The sequence below is a fragment of the Pristiophorus japonicus genome, chromosome 16, assembly GCF_044704955.1.
Source record: "Pristiophorus japonicus isolate sPriJap1 chromosome 16, sPriJap1.hap1, whole genome shotgun sequence".
Classification (NCBI taxonomy): Eukaryota; Metazoa; Chordata; class Chondrichthyes; family Pristiophoridae; genus Pristiophorus; species Pristiophorus japonicus.
The window spans coordinates 36,319,295-36,331,879 of NC_091992.1; the positions used below are offsets into that span (position 1 = coordinate 36,319,295).

Below are 12,585 nucleotides of genomic sequence, written 5' to 3' on the forward strand. Positions count from 1 at the left end.
AAGGTGTAACTATTTGTTTTACCTCTCCCCTATCACTACACTATATGTTAATCAGTTAAGCCTCGATTGCATGGAAGGCCCCTGTAAGAAAGCTATTTTACCCATTTGATCTCATCCTTGAATCCCAACCTTAACTTTCTTTCCATTCCAGCATTTAGATGGCTCTTAAATGAGTCCAGTGCAATCACACACAGTCCACCATCTGTAGTGAAAATTAAAGTGTTCTTTCTGAAGTGTTTCAGCAAGTACTTACGTAATAAACAGGACACCGCTCCATTGCAGATACATTATGGGGATTATTTTACTGACACTAAAGATGGCCATAAGCCTCCTATGTGGTCAACACTGTAAAGTAACTCTCTCAGTCCACTATAATTGTAATGTATGTACCTGTGAGTATGCTCACAGGTTTGTAGAGCTGTTGCATTGTGAGTGGCTTAGCCAGTCACGATGGTCACAACACTCAATAAAACCCCAGTCAGTTGGGTCTAGGTCATCCACGATGAGGTATGTAGTTATGAGCCTAGTGGATGAACTGGTAATGTGTAGTGTGATTGTTAAAACTTTGATATTAAAAATTAGTTTGTTTATTGATAATGTGTTGCTATGAATTCTTAAGCAAAGAACTCACGAAGCAAGTACATTACAATAATTAGCGCTATTCCCTTGATGGTTTGATTTTTAATCACGTAACCTAGGTGAAGGACCAAGTTCCGTGGTGCCCAGTACCATCAGTGTTAAAAGTGAGAGGGAAAACTCGATAAATCAAAAGTATAGCTGGTTGATGAGCTTAAGTTTTAAAAGGGTCAGGGAAAGAATTTAGCCTAACCTACTCAGTGGGAAACGGCTGCCGTCTAATGGTCCGCCCGCTTTACACGCGGTCTAATTTTACTTTCCATTGACTCCAGTTGAAACAGCCAGTTGAACTGATTGCACCAGTTTCACGTTGGGTGTGGGTTGGATTTAACTTGCCCCCGAAGAGGAAAGCCCAAATGAGAATTGGCCAGAGTGATATCCATCAAATGGAGGAGGATGAGAAAGATAGAGAGGTTTTTAAAGAGAACATTTTATCTTTGGCTGGAAAGGATTAACTCACCTTCTTCAAAAATAATTTCCAAATTTGGTCCGAAGTCAACAACCTGGGCACATTGAAGCTGAGGCTTTCTCACCATTTTAACCCGGACTCTGAATAAAGCAATATGCAGTTGGGGAGGTGCAATCTACACATTGCCTTTCATAGTATTGTGAACTACCTGGAGAACTGCAGCATGCTTGGGCATATTCCTGCTTGTTATGGTTTATCATTTGCCTGTTGCACCTTGTGGTTCTCACTTAAATATGTTTCAGTATTTTGTGGTGCGCGCTTGTTATTCTTGCTTTGAATGAATATTGGAATTAGTTTGCCACGTGTTTCAAAATGGTGTCTGCAAAATAGAATCGCACGAGGTTGTTTGTGATAAGCGAGAGCGCATGACGTTTTGTTTCTTTAACTTTCTCCTGTTTTTATATTTGAGATCCCCCCCCCCACTCCCTGCACCAATATTGTCACTCACTCGCAGGATGGGCTGGAGACAGTGTTCTGACCTTAACCAATCCTGCTCTGCAGCTGCCACTCGAGGTGCATGAAAGCCTTGGAGTAGCTACCCTTCTGATGTTCCTTCTCTTTCTGACCTCTTGCCAGCACTTCTCACAGAGAGTGCGGTTGAATTCAGTAATGCAAGTGGGGAGGGGATGGGCAGGTGAATTGTGGGTACATCCCCATGCCCCACAATTCTTTGGAGCTGTCCGTCGTAGCGTCAAGCTACCCAATAGCAGTGGAATTATTTCAAACCTGCAGGGAATTATTTTATGAAAATACGCTGACATTGGGGCACCTCGGGTGTGATTGGCCTCTCCACATGTAACATTTAAAAATTGTGATTGTTAATAATTTTCCGTTGCAGCATACAGTACTGTCATGGCAGCTCCAGCAAAACCAACGTGGGAGAGTAAAATGAAATAAAGGGAAAAGATTGTAGTTACGGCCCAATAGTTACTGTAGAAATCGTTAACCGTCTCTGCCCTTGCCTCAGCTCATTTGCTGCTGAAACCCTCATCCATGCCTTTGTTACCTCTAGACTTTGACTATTCCACTGCACTCCTGGCCGGCCTCCCATGTTCTACCCTCCATAAACTTGAGGTCATCCAAAACTCTGCTGCCCGTGTCCTAACTCGCACCAATTCCCGCTCACCCATCACTCCTGTGATCGCTGACCTACATTAGTTATTAGCAATGCCTTGATTTTAAAATTCTCAAATCTGTTTTCATATCCCTCCATGGCCTCGCCCCTCATTATCTCTGTAATCTCCTCGAGCCCCACAACCAATTTTCCCCCTAATTTTTTTTTGGGTACGCAGCCTCTTTAAATGGCCACTTTATGTGGCTCAGTGTCCATTTTGTTTAATAACATCCCTGTGAAGTGCCTTGAGACGTTTTACTACGTTAAAGGAGCCATATAAATACAAGTTGTTTTGTCAGGTCCAATTGTGTGGCAATCAATAAAAATCGGTGTCCACAAACAATTTCTAATTCTTTTCAAGGAACTTGCAAGTTTTGAATATTTTAATTTGCATAAAAGGTGCACTCCTACACAGACCTAATCTTTAATTTTTCATTAGCGGATTGCTCTGACTGTTGGTAGTTTTCACAATAGCTGTTATGGAGCTATATTTCTGAGCTGCTAATACTGGTTCTCAAATGGCCACAGGCTCCCCAAAATGGCTCCCCTTTTGTATGTTACTTTGGCATAAAGTTAAGGACACCCTGCCAGGAAAGGCCATTGGCTATCAAAATCTGGTATTAAAACAGTAAATTAAATCTGTGATTAATTGAGGCTTATTAATAGGAGCTTTGGGAAATTGTCTGAAATCTGCTTTAGGCTGTTGCTAATGAGAAGTTAATATTTAATAAAAATAAGGTTGTTTGGGTAAAGTCATGTTCCTTTTTTATATATATCTACAGGGATAGTATTGAGAAGCGGCACACCACCCATGCTTCATCACCTTCTGTAAATCAAGTAAATTCTTTGGGACACAGTCGTAGTTCCACTGAGCACAACAGAAATCATGTAAATAGTGAACTGCGAGATAAGGAAAGATCACGAGAGCGGGACCACACAGATACTTGGAAGGACTCGTCTGTTGATGAGCACAAAGTTAAGGAAAATCATGCCCCTGATAAGGAGGGACTGGGACTGGAAAGCAGGATCGTGGAGGACTCTAACAAGCATCTGAATAGAGTTAACTCACCCTATATCAGGCTACCAAGCACAGACAACATAAGGCCCAGCAGCATTGCCACCCGAGACGTAGATAGGAAAAGTGAGTCTTCATATGACCACCAGAAGAAGACCAATGAGATTAAAGTGAAGGAGGAACGGAAGGAAGACAACGATATTATTTCTGAAGTGATTCAGGCACAAAGATCCTCTGAGCACTCTCAACCCACCTCGTTGCCCAATGTCCATCCCAGCCCCTCGATGACCTCCATGCCTATGGCTATGGCCATGAGTGGAGTGCATCCCATGAACAGCATTAATACACTGGACAGGACGCGGATGGTAGCTCCTTTTATGGGGATTAGCCCAATACCAGGAAGTGAGCGCTTTCCCTATCCTTCTTTCCACTGGGATCCAATGAGGGATCCTTTGAGAGACCCGTACAGGGGGTTAGACATTCATCGGCGAGATCCACTAGCCAGAGACTTCTTATTGAGAAGTGACCCCTTGCAAAGACTGTCGGCACCGAGGTTTTATGAAGCAGAACGCTCGTACAGGGATAGGGAGCCCCACGACTTCAACCGTGATCATCCATTAGCTATGGATCCTAGACGTGAACATGAAAGAATGAGCCACTTGGAAGAACGTGAAAGATTGAACATGCTCAGAGACGACTATGAACACGCACGCCTGCATCCCATTCACGCAGCTGCCCTGGATGGTCACATGTCTCATCCAAGCCTATTGACACCTGGACTTCCCAGCATGCACTACCCCAGAGTGAGCCCTTCAGCAGCACACCAGAATGGCATCCTTAATAAGACTCCTCCTACAGCAGCCCTGAGTGCCCCTCCCCCTCTCATACCGACTGGTGGAGTACGTGCAGGTTCCCCTCGAAGGACTACCCCCTTGAGTAACACAGAGGCACGGGACAGGCCACCTTCTCACACACACAAAGACATTGAAGCACGATAATACAAACATGGAAAAAGAACTGAAGGTAACTTATTGAGGACACCCTGTCAGTAAAGGCCACTTTTGTAGTGTGATAACCCACCGACTAAAGCATTGGACTTCAATGGACCATAATCAGTGGGTGTGGCCTTCATCACCATAAAAATGTAAAAATACTTTGCAGAAAATACAGTTTTGTACATTTTAAGTTTAAATTTTGCAAATGTTTAATGTCATTTTGTTCCTTTCTTCCTGTTAATTTTATTTGTAGTATATATATAAAAAAAAATGTGTTGTGAAGAAAGAGCAAGCTAAAAAGAGTAACTGGTATATTTATCAAGAAATTGGGTATGTGGTAAATGAGACAACCTTAGAAGAGAGCTAAATTGTCTTTGAAGCGTTAAGGTTAAGACTTGGAGTGAAGGAATCCGGCTGTATAGACAATTGTGTATAAAGGTAGTTCCGTAGCTGAATGGAGCTTGGTACATATATGCAAAAAGGAAGAGACAAAAAGCTTTACCATGTACAAATGTAAATAAATTTAAGGGCGGCTGTGTGACAGCCGATTCAGAAGCATTGGACAAAGCGTGCTATTGGGAGATTCATTATCTGTTAACACAGTCTGCTTGTGCTGTGTTAGATAACTTTTTGTGGCTGTACAGATATTCCCAACTATGCAAGCAGGCGAATGCCCTGGCTTTTCATCCGAAAGTCTGCATTCCTCACCGGAGCCTTTTCAACACACAATTCACTTAACCGCAAGTCTAGCACATTACATTGTGTCTGAGGATTGTAAACTATGTTAATGAAGTAAAATTAGTTCTGTTGGTCTAATAGTGTATTAAAGTGCGATCTGAAGTTGTTCATTCTGTTTTGAAAAAATTCTATCTATGACAGTTGTTTCTTATGAGCAGAGATCTATTTTAGTAGTCACCTGAAGGTTTAGTTGTGCGCTTCAAATTTGTGAACTCCTGATGTTGTGCAGTGTTTTTGAGAAACAAAAAATAATGTACACTGGATCAGTAGTGCTAGAACTCAATATTGCCTATAGACTTTCATTTGCAGATATGCTGTTTATCATGTACGTAAAGAAGTCCTTTACAGATCCTATTGTAAAGTGAAGCGACTCTGAATCTTCGGCATGTGCTTCATAAACAAAACTTGTGTTATGTAAATTGTGCCATGTTATTAAAAAATTGAACTGAAGTGTTCTCAGTCTAACTGTGCTGTAAGCTTGTGTTAATATTCTTTGCTCTTGGTGTATTGCCATTTCACAGATTGAGTGGCTCAAAGAAAAAAACAAGACAAGCAAATGCTGACATGGAACATGGCCATTTATCATCCATTTTATTACTTGGACCAATCACGAGGTGGCTGCATGAACAGATGACCGTTTGGACAGTTAAGCTGTTTTGTAGAAGTTTCTTTTTAATCTTTTTCCTCCTATAATTTCCACGCACTCCCAGCCCTCTGGAAGGTGTTGACTCTCCTTTTAAGATAGGTTTCATAGGCCAGGCATCTCTCCAGTACTTTGCCAAAGTGGCCATTGTTGACGGTTGAGCTGTGACAATGGGTGCTGGTGGGTTGCTGCACAATGGAAGGCTTCACAGTCGAGCCAAGTAATGTTCTCCACGCAACATCCAGAAATGTGTACAACTTAGCAGGGGTCGCTGGATAATAACCAGGAGCAGGAAGCTTGCTGACTCTCTAGACCACAGGCCAGTTGTTGCAGTCTAATTGCTGCAGCAGCAGAAAGGACATATGCATGCCTCAAAGTGTTTCATCTCACTCTCTTAATATGGAGTTTCAGTCATGAGGATTAAGATCTCAGCTTTGCATGCATGTCTAAATCAGCTGGGGAGGAAGGCAAATCAAAATTTCAAAACCGACAGCATGGGGCGGGGATTAATTGGTGTTAGTGGAGGTCGAAAGTTTAACAGAGGTTAAGCAAGATGAGCATGCCCACCAGGGTCAGTAAGTGGGAAGCAGTCAACCAAACGGGTTGGAGGGAATTTTCTGGGGGGTCAGCGGGCACAATCGGTGGCGGGTTGAGTGGGAAAATGTTTTTTTTTGCCAGTGGGTCGCGACTCCGCTGTCAAGCCGCTGCCACGCGCCTTTCCCAAATGTCAGGTCTGTCATCGCTGAGCAGAGCCGACAGGCAGCGACAGGGGAGGCAATTCAGGCCATTATGACCTTGTTACAGAGGATTTTAAAACTGTTTTCCGCTCACCTTCAGAGTTTACCAGGTCACCACTGGGCCCACGCTGGTCGGGGATCACGTCAGGTAAGTAGGGCGAGAGTTGATTGGCCATGGAATCATCTCCTTACTTGACAGCTGGAATTATGCTATAAAAGCTCCCATCTGACAGCTGTTCGCTTTCCAAGCTCAGAAGCTGTTGCTTACAGCATTTGGAAGACAGATTGAGCTTTATGCAGTTTGCAACTGTTTAGAGCAAACTCTATCCAGTGGCACCTCATTGGAACAACCTCTCTCACCATTGACATTGCTGCTGTTATCTCAAGTTCACCTGCCATCTATTACATCAGAATGAGTATAGTTTATATTGTCTCACCTTGGTCCTCAGAATTCCATCACAATCAGCCCCAATACCAGCAGCACCAGGCACACCAACAACAACAACAACAACAACACCAACCTTCTCTGCAATCAACTGATGCTGCACAGGACACAGGGCAACAGCACCCGACCACATTGCTGCCTGGGAGGCCAGGGATGGCCTCACTATGGCCAGATTTACTTCACTTTATGCTGTACACCCAGGCTGCCACATGATGCGCTAGGTTGGCACCACCCTATACCAACATCATAAAGCATTCCTATAATGCCCAATCCAGTCATTTCACTCTCATCAGCAATGTGGGGGTTACCATTATATCTCACCATTCACAGCAACTCACTAAGCCATTTCTAAAGGTTCACACAAATTTGTACAACAACACAAAGTGTTGAAAATAAAGATTTCAATGTTTGATAGCATATTAACAAACTTCACAAGAACATTGGCTAAAACACACAAGTGCCTATCCTTGTGTGTTAGTTGGTATGATTGGACGAGGATGAAGGTGAGTGTGAGGGGTGGCTAGTGAGATGGGGAAGTGATAATGTAGATAGAGGTGCAAAGTAAGTTGGTGTGAGTAAGGATGTGCAGGAGTAGGGTAGGGAAGGCAGAGTGATGGGGATGTGATGAGTGGCACAGCAGAATGAGATTGAGGGTGGCTTTGTCGTAAAATGTTGTGATCTGAAATTATTAAAAGGTTTGTACCACTGCAGCCTGCTCCTCCTAATGAGATCCCTCCTTGTGCCCGCCTGTGCAATGTGCAACCAGGCTGCGTTGGTATCCTGGGGAGGTCTCTTCCGCCCATTGGAAGGGAAGAGAACCTCCCTGCATGTTGTGAGAGCCTGGGTGCAGCCGTGCACCTTTGTGCAATGCTAGTCAGTGTTTGCAGTACCTCAATGCTGCAGAACACTGACAGCACAACTGTCACAATAAACTTGAGCCTGGTCCCTTTAAGGAAATCGACTGATTATGCGTCATCGAATGACGTCATCAGACCCACTTCCTTCATTTGGTCGGGAAACGCGCTGGGCGGGCGTAATGCGCCCAATCAGGAGAAAATCATTTTGGACAGTGGATTGGATCCAGCAGCGAGGCCGGGACACGCCACCGACGTCACCCACCGCCGACCCGCAGAGGTTGGTAAAATCCAGCCCGTTGCCTTTAACACCAGTGCTGAGACCACAGCAGGTCCTAGTGCAGAAGGAGGCTATTCAGCCCATTGTGTATATGCTGGCTCTTTGCTAGAGCAATCGGAAAATCATCCTATTTTCTTCCCCTCAGCCCTGTATCTTCCTCTACTTCAAATATCTGTCCACTTTTCCCTTAAAAGATAGTGGTCTCTGTCTAAACTATTCCCTGAGGCAAAGCATTGTGTGAAAAAATATAATATCTTAACCTCTCTCCTCAAACTCTTACTGCCTATTTTAAATTGATAACCCCTCATCACTAACTGCCCAGTCAGAGGAAATTGCCTTTCACTGTTCACTTTATCTTCCTTCTTTCAGATGAGATGTTAAACCGAGGCCCCGTCTGCTCTCTCAAGTAAAAGATCCCATGGCAATATTTTGAAGAAGAATAGGGGAGTTATCCCCAGTGTCCTGGCCAATATTTATCCCTCAATCAACATAACAAAAAAAAAAGATTATCTGGTCATTATTACATTGCTGCTTGTGGGAGCTTGCTTGTACACAAATTGGCTGCTGTGTTTCCTACAACAGTGATTACACTCCAAAAGTACTTCATTGGCTGTAATGCGCTTTGAGACGTCCGGTGACTGTGAAAGGCACTATATAAATGTAAGTCTTTTTATCAGATGAAGGAGTATTTCAAGTAAGCTTGAAGAGCCAGATGCACACATCCAGCCGGAGGGTATGACGTGATAGCAATTACAGCAATGTGGCTGCAGCCTGGATGAGATTCAGAGCTAAAAATATACCAGGATCGTTATAAAGAATAGGGAAGGGAATATTAATAAAATACAACATCGTGGCAGTGGAAAGGAGCGGAACCAAATGAATTAATCAGCAGGTGGAATCACTGAGGAACAGGAATGGATGCAAAGTGCTGGTGGAATGTTTTATAAACCATCTGACTATGATGATTTAATGGAAACATGTATATGCCGATTAGGGAGGGTTGTAGGACAAACATGGTATAATGGGAGATTTTATAATGCTGAGAAAGTAACCGTAAAAATAGAAAGGGTTACAAAGGATTAAAAAGATATATTGAATGCAGTCAAGATAGTTTCATAGAGCACATGCCTGACTCAACAAGGGAGCAGTTGATACTTGACTTAGTTATTACTAACAGACCAAACTTACTGGTAGTAGGGCATTTGGTAGTAAACCATAACCTGATTGAATTTTCAATCAGGCTTGTGTTACGGAAAGAAGGTTTGCAAACCAAGGGATGAGGAAACAATTGACTGGACTAGGGTAGGAGAAATTATTTATCAATTCTATAGACCAATAGTGAATTCTGTTTAAGAAGGTAGTTAGTAGATTGCAAAGCAAATATATCATGAAAGGCAAAATGGTAATTTCTGGGATGATAGACTGTAGTCTATGAAGTTAGAACCATTATTAGCAAAATGAGAAGGCTTATGCAAGGGTGAAGACTGAATGTTTATAGAAAACAACAAAAGGAGACCAAGAAAATCAGGTAAAAAGAGAGTTAAAAAAACCTATGATATTTAGGATAATAGCAAAACACTTTTTTGTAAATAGGCAAGAAAGAGAGTGATTGAGGAAGAGATGGCCCACAATAAGGGATTAAGGTATGACAATAGCAGAAGATAAGGACATGCTCGAACTACTAAATGAATATTTTGGAGAAGAAAGATACAATATCAGAAATGCATAGAAAATGCAAGGTGATGGGGAGAAACTTGGAGATTAATTCAAATAGGAAAAATTTGGAATGGATAAATTAATGGAATTGAAGCCCAGGCCAAATAATCTCCATCAGTGGGATTTAGAAGACAGGGGAGAAAATAGAGGATGCATTAGTTAAATCTTCCAAACTTTCTGGATTCGGAAATAGTCCCAGAGAATTGGAGGGTAGCAAATGTTAGAGCTTTATTTCAATAAAGGAGGAAGGGACAAACCAAATAATTACAGGTCAGCGAATTAGAATGAAACATTGCTAGAGTCTGTCATCAGAGGCAGAGTAGGTCAGCACTAGGGGAGGTATAAGCTGATTAACAGTCTAACTAAGAATTCTTTGGTAGAATTAGTGCTGTGAATAACAACAACAACTTGCTATTATATAGCATCTTCAACGTAGTAAAATGTTCCAAGGCGCTTCACAGGAATGTTATAAGACAAAAAATTTGACACCGAGCCACACAAGGAGAAATTAGGGCAGATGACTCAAAGCTTGGTCAAAGCAATAGAGGAGGATTAGTGGATGCTTTCAACAGGGATGTGATGAGGTTCTGTTCAAGAGCTTTCAAACTAAAATTCAGACCCATGAAATTGGAGGTAACCCCATAGCATAGATGAGAAATTAATTGGATGGAAGGAGGCAGACATTGGGATAAAAGGGTTGTCCTCCGAGGGGCAGCCAGGGATCAGTGATGGGGCTTCTGCTTTTCTTTCCTGCTCCACACCCATTCTGTATAATCTGGCCTCGAGCTTATACAAATAGATAGGCTTGCTGGGCTCAATTTTCCTGAAAGCTTTTTTTTGGCATACTTGAAGAGTTACGCCCATTTTTTGGGGGGCCCAAGTACGCCCCAAAAAATGTTCTAAGTTTCCCCATTGGATTTCTTAATTTTGGTGCAGCCTAACCTGTCCTTTAGTTTTGGGGGTGGAGCCTTGATCTGCGCAAAAAAGATCAGGTTGCCACGGTAACCAGGGACACAATGTGGGCTGAGGCTACAAAGTGAAACAAACAGCCAGCTCGCAACACATTAAAATACATTGCAGCAACTTACCACCAATTATTAAAGTGTCCCCTCCCTCCCGATGCCAATGCCGATCCCTGCCCCCATCCTAGGCCAAAGGGCCCCCCGTTCTGTTCCCCCTGCCCCTGGCCCTGGCAGAGTGACCTGCCAGTCCACTCCCCCAACCAAGTAACCTGCCGATCTGCTCCGTCACCCCTATCCCAGGCCGAGTGGCTTCCCAGTCCACTCCCCCGCCCTTAATCTCAGACGGAATGGCCTCCTCCCGGTCCCCGCACCTAACTATACCTGAAAGGCCTACCCCCCTCTTCTCTTTCCCTCCCCCTCCCCTCCCCCCGTCTCTTTCTCCCCCACCCCCCCCTCTGCCCAATCCCCCTCGCCACACCCCCCTCCCCCCGCCCCCCTCTCTCTTACCTTTCCTGTTACTGCGGTCTGGGCAGCTGCTGCACTTGCGCCGATTTCCTTCACACTCCAAAAGGTTTTTCTGCACATATGCTGGCCTAAGAAGAACCTGAGTAACTCTCAGCTGGCCAAACTTCCCTAAATGGCCAGAATTGTCGTTAGTGGCAGGTCATGCCCTATTTGGCTGAAAAAAAACGTAGCTAAAAAAAAATCGTAACTATCTGAGTTACGCTGATACAAATTGGTTGGGGAAACTGTTTTTTTAACTTAGGCCAAAAAAAGTGGCCTGCTCCAAACAAACGGCGCAAATCACTGGGGAAAATTGAGCCCTTGTTTTTTCTTTCAACTTCACTTTAATGTCACCACAGGATGTAGACTGAAATTCGCCATGGGGGATCAGTTTATTTACTCACAGGGATAGCAAAACATTGTATTCTCCAACACAACATGAGAAACCCCCTGGGAGATTTCCATATTTGTTGATCTCCTTTGGGTATTGCACAAGAGGAGTCAAAACCATGCCCTATCTTTCAACAAAAAGGTTTAACTTAGGCACAGAGCATAGGGCTGCTAGTGCAGCAGACACCTTTGGCAGCAGGGTCCCAGACCTGGGCGAGCGCAGTGAGCTGGAATTAGGACAGAGCTAGTCACTCGCCAACTATTGAGAGAGAGAAGCAGACATTTCAAGAGGCCATCCGGACGCAGGGTGTAGCTGGAGGGAGGCATTTGGCAGGGTAGAGGAAGGCCAGGACCAGAGGGCATTAAAATATTTCGGAGTGCGGTGATATTCTAATTAGCAGGATGATAGCACGGGCCGGGCCCGAAGGATTCATTGAAATTAAGATCCAAGGCGGGAGCAAAACAGAGCAAGGAGCAATAGAAATTCCAGTGGGCTGAGGCAGAAAAGCAAGCACCAGAGGCCCATCAGAGCCATAATAGGGGTGGAGGTGGGGATGGGAGGGGGGGGGGCGGTAACAAAGAATAGGAATACCAGTTCGGCTGGAGCTGAAGACACAAGCTGGAGCATATTCAGTGGGGCAGCTTCTCGGCCTTTTGGCTAAGATCATGCATAACTAACCTGACCAGCCACCATGACCTCCGGGTGGTTTCTCCCTGGTCAGGAAGGTATATGCTTGCATTTTTGGAAACAGGAGGTGGGTGGGGTGGGTTGACCCATCCACCTCCACGGAGGTGTGTGGGGGACCTGACCCATCCACCTCCATGGCACGAACCTGGTATTGCAGTACTTCCAGGAACGGTGCAGTGGCTCTAGGCCTTTTGGCTAAGAGCATTGGCGCAGAGTGATCCTTGGCATGTGCAAGGTGACCTCTGGCGTTTGTGATTTGACAAAGAATTGGAACGATTGGCTACGAATTTAAAAAAAAAAATAAAAATATTCAGTGGGGCAGGCAAAGTACACCCAAAGTTTGACGATGCTCAAGAACGAGAGTCAGAGCATTTTCTATGGGTCAAGCAGCCCAAAGGC

At 44.1% G+C, this 12,585-nt stretch overlaps 1 protein-coding gene and 1 pseudogene across 2 annotated transcripts in view; both read left to right on the plus strand.

The window, feature by feature from the left end:
* Positions 1-5,327, plus strand: part of auts2a (activator of transcription and developmental regulator AUTS2 a) — a 1,264,571-nt gene extending 1,259,244 nt beyond the window's left edge. For both annotated transcript variants that reach the window (XM_070857211.1, XM_070857212.1), the window contains one exon: positions 3,002-5,327. In XM_070857211.1, the coding sequence (XP_070713312.1) occupies positions 3,002-4,232 (1,231 nt within the window). In that variant the 3' untranslated portion in view covers positions 4,233-5,327. The remainder of the gene's footprint in view (positions 1-3,001) is intronic.
* Positions 5,328-12,136: 6,809 nt separating this feature from the next.
* Positions 12,137-12,368, plus strand: LOC139227292 (U2 spliceosomal RNA; annotated as a pseudogene).
* The last annotated feature ends 217 nt before the right edge of the window (positions 12,369-12,585 follow it).